The sequence below is a fragment of the Spinacia oleracea genome, chromosome 2 (genome assembly GCF_020520425.1).
Source record: "Spinacia oleracea cultivar Varoflay chromosome 2, BTI_SOV_V1, whole genome shotgun sequence".
NCBI lineage: Eukaryota > Viridiplantae > Streptophyta > Magnoliopsida > Caryophyllales > Amaranthaceae > Spinacia > Spinacia oleracea.
Window position 1 is genome coordinate 103,299,752 of NC_079488.1, and position 17,814 is coordinate 103,317,565.

The 17,814-nt window shown below is 39.5% G+C and overlaps 3 protein-coding genes across 3 annotated transcripts; all 3 read left to right on the plus strand.

Annotated features, from left to right (window-relative positions):
• Positions 1-4,611, plus strand: LOC110789314 (uncharacterized). Its single transcript, XM_021993971.2, has 6 exons — positions 1-294; positions 522-1,135; positions 2,144-2,324; positions 2,578-2,630; positions 2,962-3,172; positions 4,105-4,611. The coding sequence occupies exons 1-6, from the start codon at positions 169-171 to the stop codon at positions 4,441-4,443; spliced, it is 1,524 nt and encodes a 507-aa protein (XP_021849663.2). The 5' UTR covers positions 1-168; the 3' UTR covers positions 4,444-4,611.
• A 928-nt stretch (positions 4,612-5,539) lies between these two features.
• LOC110788829 (uncharacterized) lies at positions 5,540-8,437 on the plus strand. Its single transcript, XM_021993467.2, has 6 exons — positions 5,540-5,787; positions 6,240-6,811; positions 6,922-7,105; positions 7,217-7,281; positions 7,373-7,589; positions 7,692-8,437. Exons 1-6 carry the CDS (start codon positions 5,668-5,670, stop codon positions 8,043-8,045), a joined length of 1,512 nt encoding a protein of 503 aa, XP_021849159.2. The 5' UTR covers positions 5,540-5,667; the 3' UTR covers positions 8,046-8,437.
• A 2,808-nt stretch (positions 8,438-11,245) lies between these two features.
• LOC110788840 (uncharacterized) lies at positions 11,246-17,432 on the plus strand. Its single transcript, XM_056836276.1, has 4 exons — positions 11,246-11,442; positions 11,861-11,915; positions 12,002-12,088; positions 12,261-17,432. Exons 1-4 carry the CDS (start codon positions 11,246-11,248, stop codon positions 17,430-17,432), a joined length of 5,511 nt encoding a protein of 1,836 aa, XP_056692254.1.
• The last annotated feature ends 382 nt before the right edge of the window (positions 17,433-17,814 follow it).

A 17,814-nucleotide genomic window follows, 5' to 3' on the forward strand; every position in this document is an offset into this window, starting at 1 on the left:
TTGGTTATGAAATTATACTTAAATAAAATATTCTTTACTTTCATAAATTATAATTTTCTGGGGTGCTCAACATTTTTGACAATAAGAACAGAATAAGATCGTATTGCTAATCTAAGCTCAAAATAAGAAGTTCCTTAAAAAAGTTCACCCCCACCAAAAACAATTGAAATGGTGGTGGGGAAGATCGACTTGGGATGGCTTACTACTATCAATAAGAAGTTCATTCTCTACTATTTCTACATCCTCCTCTTTATTGGTTCCTTTCTTCTCGCTCGACGTTTCGATCACATTTTGGTGAGTCCTCTTTTCTCTTCTATTCAGCTTCTTGTTCCAGTAATTAGATGGTCTGGTAACTGGAGAGAATCTAATGGCTTCTTTGAATTTTCTGGGTGTGATCGTTTACCAGTTTATGCACGTGTCCCATCAGAACACCGTCGTATTAGAATGTTACATATAATTTGTGATTCATTTGTAATTGGAATCGAATTTGATGCTAATTCCTTGTTTGTTTGATTTCACAGCCATCAATTGCAATCCCAACATACAGCAAATCTCCAGATTTAAGCAATAGCAATACCCAAAACACCACAAAAGTCTCACTTAAAATCACCCAGAAAAATGGCACACAATTCCCCCTTATTTGTCCCCAAACAAACACAAACCAAACATGCCTTAGCAACAATTACCCAACCACAATGGAAGTTGACGAAGCGGAGATCATATCATCCTCGATCGAAACGTGCCCGAGTTACTTCCGATGGATCCACGAAGATTTGAACCCTTGGAAGAAGAACCCCAAAGGGATAACAAAGGAAATGGTAGAATCTGGAAAAAGTTTAGCAAATTTCAGGCTAATAATATTGGATGGAAGGGTTTATGTTGAAAAGTACAAAAGAGGTCACCAAACAAGAGATAAGTTCACAATATGGGGGATTCTGCAACTTGTAAGATTGTATCCTGGAAAATTGCCTGATTTGGATTTAATGTTTGAGTTAGATGATAAACCAGTGATTAAGAAGAGTGATTATGATGAAGCTGGTGCAGTTAATTCAAGTCCTCCTGTTCCTATGTTTCACTACTATGGGGATGATCTGCATTTTGATATTCCCTTTCCAGATTGGTCTTTTTGGGGTTGGTAATGTTTCTCTTCTCCTTCATTTGTTTTACACTTTTACGTTACATTGTCTCCACTTCTTATATTTACGGTTTTTACATGATTTTACCCAAACGCTCTCTTTCTCTTATTATAGCTCTTGCTGATTAGACTGGTTTTATTATACATCCGGGTGTATTTAGAGTTAGGTGCACGTAAGAGTATATCCTGCATCTGGGTGGTATTTAGAGTTCGGAAATAATAAAGGTTACAACTTGCAATTTTTAAGCCGTGTCATACTGTCATAACATAACATGCTTATGTATCATGAACGTAATTAGAAACTAAAATATTTACATGTTTGTTAGGTGCACGTAAGGGTGTGATTAAGGATAGTTTTATTTTAAACAAGGTTGATTTAGAATAATGTATGGGCCCACTGTCGGGTTAATTCATATAATTGTGAAATGGGCCCGTTATTAGAAGAGATGGGCCGCCAGTGTAGTCGAATTAGTTATCCGTAATATACTTTTCTTTACGTATAAGTTAAAAAGTTTGTGTTAAGTAATTGGTGTCACCTTGTCAGTGGGGCAGTGGGCCAATGTCTTCAAGCAGCAATGCAAGTTGGCAATGATGAAAACATGTACGTAGTCGTGATTAACAAAGAAAATAAATTAGGAAATTGTTTGGTTGACGTCTTGACCAGGAATCTCGATAGTTACTGAATGGTGAGTTCATTTTGGGAGAGATTGTTACGGAGTAGAATTTAGAGTTAATATGACGCTGAATTTGGTAGAGAGAATCCGTATTCAATCTCCCGCAATAATAACTGGGAGGGGACTAGAATCTATCCACCCAAAACTTCCCAAATCCGTATTAACCAAAGGGTGAACCGGGTGCTAACACCAAAAATAAACTACTATGTCTAAGTAACGCACAATTTTATGTTAGTAAATAGTAGTATCTAGTATGTATTTGATGATTGATAAAAAAGAAACACTCCATATACATGATTGTATTAATTAATAAGTATAGTATGGGGTGATGCAGGCATGAGAAAAACATAAAGCCCTGGGAGAATCAATTAAAGGAAATAGAGGAAGGCAACCAAAAGGTAAAATGGACAAAAAGAGTTCCCCATGCTTATTGGAAAGGCACTTCATCCATGGGAACTAGAAGAAACCTTCTTAGGTGTAATTCTACCCGATGGAAGGCTGACATTTATGAACAGGTAACAATTCTTCTTCCTTTTCGTTTTCAATTTCTAACTCTACCTGAAGTTATCGAGAGAAACCCAATCCTGCACAGACAAAAACCTAAACTCAACCCTCGACCCATTTATCATGGGTTTATTCATAAATAAATTGCATTTTATATGATTCGATCTGAAATTGCCCCGAAATTAAATCCAAATCTGGTTCATTTTGCCTAAATTGTCGGCTACTCATCATCTCTAAGTTGACCTTTCTTTTCGTTGGCCGCAGGAAGTTGAACAAGGCTCAAAACAATCAAATATGGCAGATCAATGCACCCACAGGTAAGTCCACTCTCAATTTCTTCACTTACTTGACCGTGGTATACTTGTGTACGGATTAGTATTCACATGGTCACACCACAATTTTTTTTGAGAGGAAGTCACACCACATTTAGTACAAGGTCATTATTTTAACAAAGAGTAGCAACGCTAGTCAAAATTTACATTCATGGACTCATGGTAGTACATATTACCCTCGTCCCAAAATAACATGTCACAGATGAGTTCGATAATGTTAAGTCCGTCTAATTGCATAGGGTGACACGTGTTACCTATCAGATACTCGTAATCATTAACTAATTGCATATGGTAATTAATTATGTTGAAAATGAAGGTACAAGATATACATGGAAGGAAAAGGATGGTCAAGGAGTGAGAAGTACATCCAAGCTTGTGATTCAATGTTACTAATAATCCAACCACAATACTATGAGTTTTTTACCAGAAGTTTACTGCCATTAAAGCATTATTGGCCTATTAATCCTTCCAAATTATGTGATTCCATCAAATTTGCAGTCAACTGGGGAAACAAACATCCGGACAAGGTACACCTACCTCTGCTTCTCATCTCTTAATTTTTTCCCCTTCTAGAATAAGTGAATAACCTTTTTCCCGGGTGTTATTAGATCTAGTTTTCTATCATACCGTCTTACACTTATTTAACTGTCAAATCATATCTAATAGTACGATATATTTGTAGGAGATTGGTGACGATAACATGTGGTTAGATAGTTAGTAAACTACTAAACTGTCACGTAGTCTTTTACAAGAATTTATAGTGTCGTTATATGGAAAAAATACAAACGAGTTTGCATTTCTTTGACTTGTCCAAAAACAAAAATAATCAACAAAATAAGCACCAAAATGTTTAGTGCTGTAGCATCAATTTTAGTCTTCAAATGTTGTTTGAAAATTAAGATCAAGGTACGTGAACTGTCACATGTTTTGTCCTATAACCCATACTGTAATTCAAGGTCGTGTTTGACAATTAGATATGAGTTGTTTAAATATTTGGTAAAATTAATTAATTATAATTTGTAGTTCATATACTCCCTCCGTCCCTTAATACTCGATCTGTTTTGACTTTTTGCACTATTCACACAATTCACTTTGACCCTATTTTATTTATAGTATATGAAAATAAATGTTAGTATATAATTTATTGTTGGCTTCATCTTAATATATATTTTCAAAATATTAATATTTTTATAAGTTTTTATAATATGTAGTTAAAGAAATTGGTGGTCAAAATTGTGCATCGGCAATCGTGTCCGGTCAAAACAGGTCGAGTATTAAGGGACAGAGGGAGTAGAAAAATAGCTTTAAGTTGGTCAAAACAACCAAAAACCCATTGAAAGTTGATTTTGAAGCTCAATGAAAAAAATCCGAGCTTGATTTACCCTTACCTCCGTTTCTTAATAAATGCAACATTAACTTGTTTTATCCACGTACCACATTTGAACATCTATATATGCAGGCACAAGAGATTGCAAAGGGTGGAAGCAAATTCATAAAGGAGGAGCTAAGAATGAAATACGTATACGATTACATGTTCCATTTGTTAAATGAATACGGAAAGCTCATGAAATACAAGCCAACTATTCCTCCAAAAGCTGTACAAGTATGTTCAGAAACAATGGCTTGCAAAGCTTCAGGAAAAGAAAAGCAGTGGAAATTAAATTCCCTAGTAAAAGCTCCTTCCCAAACAAGCCCTTGCACTATACCTCCACCTTATGATACTCATCATCTTCACAAATATCTTAATACTAAAGAAGAGATTTTAAGGGATGTCGAGGGTTTGAGTAGAGTAGGCTAGCTCATCTATTATATTTTACTTGTTAGATTCAGTATTTTTTGTCCCAATTTGTATATAAGCACCTTTTTTCGAGGGTAATTATTGGTTGCGAATTAGTTTTGTAACTACATATATATGTAAGAAATAAGTGGTTTATTTGATATCTGATTCAGAAAGTGGATCACTAAATTCTGCCCCATAAGTACTTACCCGCACTATTAAATGTCCAAACTACCCATCTCTATATTATGTTAAGAGTATAATTCACATGTGAGTATTGGACTAGTTATCCCACATTGGAGAAATAGAGAGATATTGACTAACACATAAGATTGGTGGGGTACTCCACCTATCACCAATTGATTTTAGGATGGAAACCTGTCAGGCTTATATGTAGTCATTCTCTTTATTCCACGTTGGAGAAATAGAGAGAGATTGACTAGCATTCCACGTTGGAGAAATAGAGAGAGATTGACTAGCATATAAGATTGGTAGGCTACTCCAATTGTTAGCCTTTGTAAATTTTGCCCGACAATTTTTATTTTCTTTTACTTTTTGGGATGACGTGGATGTTCCACCAGATGACTCGTGTATGTAAGAATTTTGACGTATTTTATCGTCGGAAATAGGCCTCGCCATAAAACGCCATCACCGGAGTGGTGGCATTCGTCAGATTTCAAGTCGTTGAAATTCTGTCCGCCGGAGTTCTAGCCGAAGTGGTGGCCGTCATAATGGATTGGAAAGTTGAAGGTGGGTGGTACTCCGTAAGATTGAAGAAGGTAAGAAGTGTACGTATTTGGTGGACGAAAGTAAGGTGAAAGGTAGAAAGATGAAGGGATAAATATATGAAGGGGGTAATGTGACATTTAATAGGACGGATGAGTATTTAATTATGGGGCGAGGTTTAAAAAAATGAGCATTTTGTCTTGCATATTTGATCTGTATGAAACGTTATTCGTTACTCGAATACATAAAACACACATACGAAAACAGAAAGGACTCAACTTAAATAAGTAGTAGCAACTGAAATGACAAATTTTCTAACTAAAAATAGTAAGGCAAGTCTCGAAGTGTGAGGCAAGCTATGGAATATGTGATATATTTCCTGTTTGACAGAGAAAATCACGCCTCTGTTTACCTTTTTCCATTCATTTTTTCAACAAGAAAAATTCCTTTTTTTTTTTGTGTGCTATTTTTCACACCCTACATTGCCAAAAAAAAAGTCTTAAATGTATACAATTCAAGATGCATTCCAAATTGGTAGAAGCCATAACATGGCCTTTCAAGAGAAGGGCTTCCACTATTATCCTGTTTTATGCCATCCTCCTCATTGCTGCCTTCATCGGCACTCGGTACATGAACGTCGTAAGTCTCTGATCCGATCCCTATTTTTCTTATTTGAAGAAAAGTCTTATGGATCATAATGTATTATGTAATTTAATGACTTATTTTTGTGAAAATTAATATTGCATAATTCATAAATTGATTGTAAAATTTAACCCCTTTTCTTACTCTTTTAGTGACTGTGACATTATGTAACGTATGTGCTTTTCAATTTTTGGTGACATTTTCGTTATACTTCTATATCAACATTAACATTACCCCAATATCTTTAAAGTGAGAGTGACTCGTTCTGTGTGGAACAAAACAAGATCAGGTGTACATACACCTCTATGAAAATGGCAATACAATCAATTTATTTCATCAATAGCTATAAAATCACGAAATAGTAATAATGTCATTGTCCAAAAAAACAAAAATTAGCATCAGAAAAATTGTTAAAAACACAACTAAATTCTTCATTTGTGATTACACAGCCATCTCTTGCAGCAACAAGATTAATCAGAAAAGCACTTCCAGGATCCAAACAGATCACTATAACCAAACCCCACATCTTGGAGAAAAAAGATTTCCCCCTACAATGCACCCCTGAGATGATCAATACCACCCAAACATGCCCTTCAAATTACTACCCAACCACATTCAACCCTACGGATCTGTCTACCCGTATGTGCCCCGAGTACTTCAAATGGATCCACGAAGATCTTCAACCTTGGAGAGACAATGGCATCACTAGGGAAATGGTTGAAGCGGCTAGAGAACACGCGTTTTTCAGACTAGTTGTGATTGATGGTAAAGTATATTGGGAAAAATACAGAGATGCTTATCAAACAAGAGATGTTTTTACCATTTGGGGGATATTACAGCTTTTAAGACTGTATCCAGGGAAGCTTCCGGACTTGGATATCATGTTTGAAGCAGGAGATGTCCCAGTTGTTCTTAAAAGTAACTATACTGGACATGAATCGAATGCTCCTCCTTTGTTTCATTATTGTGGAGATGATGATACTCTGGATATTGTGTTTCCTGACTGGTCTTTTTGGGGCTGGTATGATCCTTGTTTAACAAATACTGCATTTTTTTTCTTTTTCTGTATGCATATAGACGATATAGTTGCATATGTTTTTCGCGTGTCCTGAGTTTTGTTTCTTCTTTTAGGCCAGAGATTAATATAAAGGGGTGGGAAGGGTTGAAGAAGGATTTAGCAGAAGGGAACAATAGAGTTCCATGGATGAATAGGTTACCCTTTGCCTTCTGGAAAGGGAATGCTGATATGGGTGACAGAATTAAGCTCCTTCAATGCAATTCTACAGACCAATGGAAAACTCAGATTGCTACTCAGGTAATAATCATATCAAAATTTAACACCAATCCTAAACTAAATCATCATAACCTTTTTTCACATGAACTTACTTAGACTAATGTGATCATTTTGGACCTTTGACACTTGCAGGATTGGGACCAAGAAACTAAACTTGGGTTCAAGTCATCAAATTTAGCTGACCAATGTGTCCACAGGTTCGTATACATAGCTGATAAAAATCTCTGAACGCGGTCACAGATTGTGTTCTGTTATTGTTCTTACTATGAAATGTTTTTTGTTGAAAAGGTACAAGATTTATATAGAAGGAATTGCGTGGTCTGTGAGTGAGAAATATATTCTAGCATGTAATTCTCTAGCCCTGCTTGTAACACCAAAGTGGTACGAGTTCTTTACAAGAAGCTTAATACCCATGAAGCATTTTTGGCCTATTAATCCTGATCCTGACAACTTGTGCAAGTCCTTGAAGTTTGCTGTTAATTGGGGTAACAAGCATACAGAAAAGGTAAAAATATTGCAGATTTTGACATTCTTTTTGCATATTTTAGTACTAATTAGTAACATTGTTTTGTAATCATATGTTTATGTTTATGTAATCCATGTACAGGCACAAAAGATTGGAAGAGCGGGAAGCAAATTCGTCCAAGAACAATTAACCATGGATAATGTGTATGACTACATGTTTCATTTGCTGAATGAGTACGCGAAACTTTTGAAGTATAAACCAACTGTGCCTCCAGGAGCGAATGAAACGTGCTCGGAGGGAATGGCTTGCTTTCAAGAAGGACTGCAAAGGCAGTTTAGGCTAGACAATATGGTTAAAGGTCCTTCTAATAAAAACCCATGTGATTTACAACCTCCTCAAGAACCTCAACTTATCAAGACTTTCCTAGATAAACAAGATAGTGTAAGGAGGCGCGTGGATGGTTGGGTGGCGAAGGGGAGTGCTACCGGAGATTAAGACGTTATGAAGAAATAGAAAGAATTAAATTGGTACGGAGGAGGAGGTGGTGGTGGTGGTGGTGGTGGTGGGAGTTCAATGAAAAAGGCACCAATATACGGTACAGCCGTCGCAAATGCCGCCTCCTAGAAGGATTTGATTAATTAACGGGCAGGCTTTTAGGGTTCAACTTTGCAGGGTAGATCAACCTAAGCTCTAAATGTTGTTAGCAACAGAGAAACTGGTATAAGAGAAAAAGAAACTTGATGGGATCATGGTTACATTTCAAATGAAAAAAAAATCAAAAAAAATTAAAGGCCTTGACTCTCACACATTCATACAATTATGTTGTACAATATACCATTTTTTTTTATTGGTGACTATTTGTTGAATGTACAATTTTAATTGATTATCTCTCATTCACTGATAGCAAACAGCGCCAAGCTTGCATCAAAAAAAAAAAAAAAAAAAAACGGCGTCAAGCAAGCTACTGTAAAGTCTAAATCGAAAATTGTACTTGTATTCAATAACAAAATCTAACTATTTGGAGCAAATTTAAGATAGACAATTTGCACATATAACAGAACGCCACTAAGGTCCATACCCTGCAATAGCAATGCATTTGAGACAATCAACTACAAATGTAATCATTTATTGGAGCAAAATTTTAGGATGACGTGATACCTAAGACATGATATCATATCGAGGGCGTTAAAATCGAAGCCAGACATGTATTATGAAATACATGTCATGGGCTTATTTGTAATTTCCCAGCCATTTTAAAATTGTTGAATAGTCAACCCCATTTGCCAACTTGGATCCCGTTTGTAATATGAATACCATTTTAAAATATTTAGCACCATTTTTGTGATATTAATATCACTTTATAAAATTTAGTACAAAACGAGTACCATTTAAGGAAAATGAATTTCATTTAAAAAAAGTTTAGTACCATTTTTGTAATATCAATACCATTTTTGTAATACCAATACCAACTCAGCAATGCCAAACCACCCCCCTGTTTTACAAATTTACAATTCCGTTATACATTTCCCCCCAAAAATATTTAACATTTACATTTACATTTACATTTACCTTTTTATTTGGGATTGACATGTTTTTGCAAATACATGCCAGACATGTATTTGGACTTCCTCATATCAAAGTATGTCATAATAATTTGTCATTTGTGATTTTCTACTCCGTACACTAAAAATAAGTACCGATTTATTTTACCCTGCTTCTATAATAACATTACGCATAAGTCATAACACCAACTTGTAACTTTCTTTGGAGCAACTTTAACTATACCGAGACAAATTAAATTTTATACGGAGTAATATTCTAAAATTTACACACATACTCGTAGCATTCATGAAATTTGATCCATTAGATGACATATTAGGCCAATACATCATAACATGTGCTTCTATACATATTTATGGACCTCCTTGACTGTGCATGCTAATCGCCTCCTAAAACGACCCTCGAGAGTGGACACTACTTGAGAGGAATTGTCTATTTGATGTGTCACGGATACACTTCTCCTTCTGCTTCTTTAAATTTATAATGACGTAGTTCGTATGAATTTAAAAATTCTTCAAAGTACCAATTAAATTAAACTAAATTTAACTTTTAATAAATTACTGGCCTGAAGAGTCAAATGAGGATCTTATCAGTCAAATGCGTGCAACAAGTGATGTGTCTAAAGATGAGATGCGTTGTGTGTTAAGGAGTGAGATTCGTTGTGCTAACATCATATCCTTGCTGATCGTTGGACGAGCACGGTTGATACATGTCACTTGTGTTGTACGAGATTTGCATTGGTGATATGTGCATTGGGAAACAATGAGATACAAGTCTCAAAGTGCCACATAAGGGCGTTTGTAACTTAGGTAGGGGAGCTTGTCATGTGTTGACATTTTCCCGATGTTAAAGTTCTACGTGTTCCATATATATATATATGGGACAACTCCCATGAACTTGTGTGTTTTACTGAAGAATGTATCTTGCGACAGGTTAATATCAGTGCGTGCTATTTCCTTTATTGTTGTTATGTTCGATGCTTGCTGCGCATATAGGGTATGTTGGCCTGGATCAAGTTTTGGAGATTCAAGCCCTACACGGGGGGGGGGGTCAAAAGGCCCGTCCGTGACACTAAAGCTCTTGCCCCTGTAGGCGGTAGATGGGTGTTCTATTCCATGGTCGGCCGTTAATGGCGGTGCGCTTACTCGATCTTAACAAATTAAACCTCATCTTAACGTTAAATGACGTTTAATTTAGCCGTGTAGCTTAGTAACTAAATAATAAGTATGTTTCAGCGTTTACGAAACATTACTACTTTTGTCTGTTTGTGCATAAAGTTGCAAGTATTAAGCTGAAAGCAAGTCAACAACCAACTAGCTTCTGTTTACGTGAACTTAATTAATCTCCTAACCATCCACTTAAGTAAATTAATAGACGCAAATCATGATTTTATTCAAATAAAATCTTGTTAATGGTTAAAATACAGCAAAGTCATCTTTTTGGCTACTCATATCAATTCAGCCGAGGCTAAATCTGGGATAATGATTGTCTTTAATCCATCTAAACAATTCCTTTTGTCAGCGCTAATCCTTTGTCTAATTTATCATTGTCTTTGCGAACTCCGAACTATGCGTAGCCCATATGGCTTTATGTAGTCAATATTACTCCAGTACTCCGGCTCCCTACTCGATCCATTTAAATGTTACATTAGTCATACATTTACGTGTCCGGCTATGAAATATGAATCTATGATATAAGTAAATTTTAAAAACATACATGCATTGAGTTATAGAAGTCATGTAACATAAGTGTCACATGTTTGAATATCTATGAATGGAAATGATAAAAGAGACAAATTGGCAAGTGTGAAATTAGAGCTTGTAAAATGATAATTGGTTGACAGTGCCTAAGTTGAACATTGCAACAATTTATACTCAATTAACAGGGCAAGGGCATAAGGTTACATGGAGCACTTTGGTTTGGAATAAGCTTTCCTTTCCTAATCATCGTTTCATCCTTTGGCTAGCCATGCTAGAGAGGTTGCAAACAAGGCAAAGATTGTTCCAATTACACATTGGTGATTCTGAAAAAAGTGTAATTTGTGAATTGTGATAGTGAAATAGAAACTCATAAGCACTTGCAATTTAATTGTGAATTCAGTAAACAGTTTATTCAAAGCATTAAGATCGACTTGGATGGGAATTCATGCAAGTACTACTGACTTTTATCTCTTGCTGAGATGGATTAATAAGAGAGCTGGAAGATCTCAGTTCAGGAAGAATGTGGCTATTGCTGCAGTGTGTGCAGCTGTATACAAGGTTTGGTGTGTGAGAAACAAAGCGTTATGGGAGCAAAAGGTGGCTACAGTGGATTCCATTGTCAAGTATTCAACGTATGATTAGGCTTACAGTTAAAGAGTATTATGAGTAACAAAGTGTCACATTCTAATCAACATTGGTTTGATGCTCTCTAAGGAGGTTGTTTTTTCGGATATCAGATATGTGTGGCAACACACATATCAGCTAAAAGACAAATAGCTAAAAGACAAAAAAGGAAGTACCATTTATGTTAAAAAAGTACCATTCTGTAAAAAAAAAGTACCATTCAGTTAAAAAAAGTACCATTTTTGTTTAAAAAAGTACCATTTAATTTCTTTTTTGTCATTTTTCTTATTTTGTCTTTTGCTATAATATGCATTTGTCCACATATATCTGATATCCGAAAATACTTCCTCCTCTCTAAGTCTCTAGTTGTCAGTCACAGTCAAATAATTATGAGTTGTAATTTGGTTTTTGCTTCTTGGGTTCTAGAGGGGTTAGTCTCCATCCTAGATGGTGTGTTTCCTCTATATTTACCTTTGTACGGGTATGCTACCAGCTGGCTGGTAGCATCGCCAAGCTGTTAAGGATAAAAGCAAATAATCCTTAACGGCAGTTATTATTCCCTACCAGCATCTCTTACAAGCCGGTAGGGAGGAGGCACGTGACCAAACCAAGAGGTCAACGGGTCGCTATCAATCGGGTAGGACCCATTTGTCCGTACGCCCGACCCGCGCCTATATATATGGGCTTCATTTATGACAAAAGGTACGCAAACACAATCATTTCCACTAAAACCAAAATACTTATCACTCATCATACCTGACTTTAGCATCGGAGGGGGGATCCTCGAATCACCCTCGAGGCTAGTTCATCTTTGTTATCTGCGCAGGATATCATCAGGATAACAGCAGCACTCGACCAGCAAGACATCTCCAACCGTTCCCAAATCCTACCGGAACAATTGGCGCTAGAAGGAGGGGATTTCCCAACCTTGTCAAGTAAATCAGCCATCATGGATACCAACAACAAAAAACCTAGAAAAAACAACAATCTCCCACAATCAGCAGTGATCACACCAACATCAGTAGCACAACCCGCAGTCAAACCTTCTCTCTTACCTGTCTCAACCAGCCAAGTCACACCACTTACCGATCCTCCCCCAAAAACACTCAAGTCACAGATAAGCATTGCCCCCCCAGGTTTTGAAGACCCGAACGACGTGATCATAGAGGACGAAACGTCCATGGAAGAAAGGGCACAGGATTCCCCATCACCCCCACAGATTCAGAGCAACCTCTCGGCGTTGTCCCAAAGGTTCACACCACAACAGCTGCTGACGGCGTCGGCCGTCATGAAAGCAATGGCTGAACTGTCCTCAAGGAGGACAGAGGGAAATCAGATCGTGGTTACCGGCAATCGCCCGGGTGCGATGCCGGTTAGAAATCTCTACGAAACCCTAGAGCATGAAGTGGTACTGCCAGCACAACCTGAACCAATACTTGTACAGAGCGAAAATCCGGGTAGAAGAAAAAGGCATAGCTCTCGGCGCAGAGAAAGGTCCACTAGACGCCGAGAGTCGGTGTCAGAGCAAGAAGGGTCGTTTCCTGCTGGTAGGGAATCGACACCGTATCACGAAGAGTACATCGTACAGTCTCCACAACCAGGTTGGAATAGATATGAAGGATATCTACCTCATCAGGAGCTGATGAGGCGAACCATACACCCCAAAGACTCCCCACTCTGCAGGGGTATACTGGAGCAACCTATGGAGAAAGTAAAGATGCCGACGTGCAAATACAACGGAACCACAGACCCCGAAAATCACTCCACCGCTTTCGAACAACACATGATGCTGTATTCTGACTCAGATGCCATGTGGTGCAAAGTGTTCCAAACCACATTATCAGGGGTGGCAGCCGATTGGTATAAGAAGTTGCCGGCCGGATCGATATTCAGTTTTTGGCAGATTCAAGAGGACTTTGTGAGGCGGTTCATTAGCAAGGTTGAACGAAAGAAAACATCTGGAGAGCTGATGTCAATCTCACAAAGGCCGAAAGAGCCGCTGAGAGAATACCTTACTCGTTTTAACAACGAATCCATCACAATACCAGATTTACAGCAAGAAATAGTCGCCTTGGCTCTGTTGAGAGGGATGCAGGAATGCGAGTTCAAAAGGTACCTGGGAAGAAAATCATTTACCTCGCTGGGGGAGGCCTTGAGAAAAGCAAATGAGTATATCAGGAGTGATGAGCTGATGCTAATATCACCCATGGGGGGAAATCAGGCAGTACAATCGGCCAAGAAGGATCATGTTCCCATACAGCAACACAATTACCGGAAAGATAACGGTAGAAAGGAGGGCCATCAGCAGAGAGGGGGATATCCGAACAGACAACAGCCGGTAGGGGCTTACCAGGTGTACACTCCCCTGAACACCGCCAGAGCCACGATCTACGCAGTAAATAAATCGGCAGCGTGGAGAAAACCGTTACCGATGGATGCCCCAGGTAACAATAAGAACTTTTGTGCTTTTCATAATGATCATGGTCATTACACGGAGCATTGCAAAGAGCTCAAGGATAACATCGAAGAGCTGGTAAGAAGGGGATACCTATCCCAGTACAGGGTTCGACAGGAAGGCCAGGGAGGAAATAATAGGCAGGGCAGTTCGCATAGTCATGCCCCATATACACCTACTCAGCCAGGGTATGCACAGCCCACTGGTAGGATTGAACAGGCACCACCATCCCGGCAAGAAATCCGGTCATTACCGGAAACAGGCAAAGATGGGGCCGATAGGGGAAAGAGACCCACGGTTTGGGTGATCTCTGGAGGGCCCGTGCATGGAGGTACAGTCAGCGGGGCAATAAGAAATCTAGAGGAGCACAGGCATTTGGTGAGTTACCATAGCGCAAGGAAATGGCCGGAACCAATCCCCCTACCGGTCATCACGTTCACCTCGGACGATTGTCGCGGCATTATATATCCCCATGATGACCCGCTGGTATTGGAACTCGAGATAGCAAACTTCCCCGTCAAGAGATGCCTGATTGATGGAGGCAGCTCTGCGAACATCATATTCTGGGAAGCTTTCACCCAGCTGAACATAGATCACGGAGAGTTAGCAAGGGTGAGCTATCCCGTTATCGGATTCTCTGGAGCCAGCGTCTATCCAGAAGGCAGTATCCGTCTACCGGTTCAAGTAGGTAGAGGATCATCAGCCAGGGACTTAATGGTCGACTTTTTGGTGATAAAAGTACCAGCAGCGTATAACGTAATAATTGGTCGACCATTCATTCATGACGCACAGGCGGTGGTGTCCACATATCATTTGACCATGATATATCTCTCAAATCTGGAAAGAACAGAAAGGGTACATGGCAGTCAGGAGACTGCCAGATCGTGTTATCTGACAGCGATAAAGGCACCAGGAAGGATGGTGCCGAAAACCAACCTTGCCCGAGAAGAAAACATGCCAACCAAAAGAAAGAGAGGGGATCTGAGCATGGAAATTTTTGATGAAAGGCCGGTTTGCATCCCAAGGCCGGCTGCAGAGGGAGAAACTCGGGAAATTGAATTGGTAGAAGGAGTTCCAGAAAGAACGGTACGAATAGGTGCCGATATAGAGGCAGATCAGCAGGTCAATCTCATCGGCCTGTTACGAGAAAATGCAGACGTCTTTGCCTTCTCTGCAGATGAAATGCCCGGTATCAGCCCAGACATCATAGTGCATCGTCTGAATGTAGACAAGTCAGTCAGGCCGGTAAAGCAAAAGAAGAGAAATTTCTCCAGTGAAAAAAATGCTGCAATAAAAGAAGAAGTGGAAAAACTGCTGGAAGCAGGGTTCATAGAAGTTTGTGACTACCCCGAATGGTTGGCCAACGTAGTCATGGTAAAAAAGTCAAATGGCAGTTGGCGAATGTGCGTAGATTTTACCAATCTGAATGGGGCGTGCCCCAAGGACTGCTATCCATTGCCACGAATCGATAGACTGGTAGATTCAACAAGTGGCCACGCTCTTTTGAGTTTCCTGGATGCCTTCTCAGGGTATCACCAAGTCAGCTTGTGTAAAGCCGATAGAAAGAAGGCCGCCTTCATCACATATTCAGGGGTATACAGCTATAAGGCTATGCCATTTGGGCTGAAGAATGCGGGAGCAACCTACCAGAAGTTGGTGGATAGGGTATTTGCTTCCCAGAAAGGGAGGAACATAGAGGTATATGTGGATGACTCAATAGTTAAAAGCCGATTGGCCAGCGACCACATCGACGACTTGAGAGAAACTTTCGAAACTCTGAGGAGGTTCAGGATGAAGTTAAACCCCAAGAAATGTGTATTCGGGGTCCGATCAGGAAAGTTCCTGGGTTTCCTAGTAAGCGAAAGGGGAATCGATGCCAATCCAGATAAGGTAGATGCAATTATGAATCTACCAGAACCCGGTTGCATAAAAGACGTGCAAAAGTTAACAGGAAGAATGGCCGCATTGACCCGGTTCATTAGCAAATCAGCAGATAGGTCGTTGCCCTTTTTCAACGTGTTAAAGCAAAACAAGAAATTCAAGTGGGGAGAAACAGAAAGAGCGGCCTTTGAGGCAGTAAAACGGCACCTGCAAGTCCTACCCACAATAGCTCGACCAGAGGAAGGGGACACGCTTCAGCTATACATATCTGCTTCTCAACACACAGTAGCAGCAGTTCTGATCATAGAGAAAGATAAAACACAGATACCGGTGTACTTTGTCAGCCACGTCCTGCAAGAAGCAGAAACGAGGTACTCTTTGATAGAAAAGTTGGGGTTGGCAGTATTGATTGCAGCCAGAAAGCTGAGACCTTACTTTGATGCACACGGGATCCAAGTCCTCACAAACTACCCACTGGAAAAAGCAATGCAAAAAATGGACACATCAGGTAAACTCCTAAAATGGGCGATTGAACTATCAGAGTTTCACATGGAATATCGGCCCAGAATGGCTATAAAAGCCCAAGCACTGTCTGACTTCATAGTCGAAGCATCATACCAGGAGGAGGAAATAAAGGAAGGAATATGGGAAGTAGCAGTAGACGGCTCGGTCACCAAATCAGGGTCAGGAGCAGGGGTAATAGTTACCTCACCAGAAGGAGACCAGTTCGAGTATGCTATTAAGTTCTCTTTCCAGGCATCAAACAACGAGGCAGAATACGAGGCCGCAATCGCTGGCATACAGATCTGCGCGGCAGCTGGTGCTCGTAGGCTCAGGCTCACAACCGACTCACAGCTGGTAGCAAACCAGTTCTCAGGAGAATATGAAACGAAGGAAGAATCCATGAAACGATACGCCGAAAAGCTTAAACAGTCAGTGGCACAGTTGGAAAGCTTCGAAATAAAATTAGTACCCCGATCAGAGAACATGATGGCAGACTCCCTGTCAAAACTGGCCAGCTCAAGTGCTCTGGTAAAATCAGTAATGATGGAAGTCATGCATCGAAGGAGCACTAAAGTATTGGGAAAAAAGGTCATGGTAATCACGAGCCAACCTGAATGGTATGACACCTTGTGGGCATACAAGAGAGATGGAACCCTGCCTGCAGAAAAAACGGAAGCAAGAAGGTTGATTAGAAACTCATGCTGGTTTGTAATCATCAGAGGCCAACTCTACAAACGGGGTTTTAGCTTGCCTCTGTTACGATGCATATCAGCATACGAATCGGCACGACTGATCGAAGAAGTACATGAAGGAGTGTGTGGAAATCATCAGGGAGGAAAAACCCTTGCACTGAAATGCCAAAGGCAAGGATACTACTGGCCGACAATGCTAACAGACGCACAGGAATACGTCAAGAAATGCGAAAAATGTCAAGTTTTTTCAGCAGTCATCAATCGTCCTGCAAACGATCTCATGCCAATCCTAAATCCAATACCGTTCGCCCAGTGGGGAATGGACATTCTGGGACCATTCACAACGGCATCCGGTGGAAGAAAATTTCTGATAGTGGCAGTCGATTATTTCACCAAATGGATAGAAGCAGAACCGGTGGCAAAGATAACTGCAAATCAGGTCAAAAAGTTCATATGGAAAAACTGAAGGAAATAATGCCCTTGGTCCAAGTATGCATTCTATGTTAAGTCTAATAAATGCGGTTCAGTATTAATTAACAAGTTAATAATTCAGTGAGATCAAGTGAGCTGAATGCCTAGCTAGAGGCCGCTTCAGTTCAAGTGGAATTAATGATATTAATCCACAGCTTACTCTTGACTGAACCCGTAGGGTCACACAAATAGTACGTAAACGGATCAAGTATTTAATGGCATTAAATACTCCATCTATGAATATTCGGAACCGACGGATCTTGGTTTCAGTGGGAGCTAAGATCGTCACAGGCAAGAAATGAATACTCCGGAAACGATGATATTGCCGGAAACGGAAATATGGATCGTATCGGAAATATGAATATTATCCAAGTCGT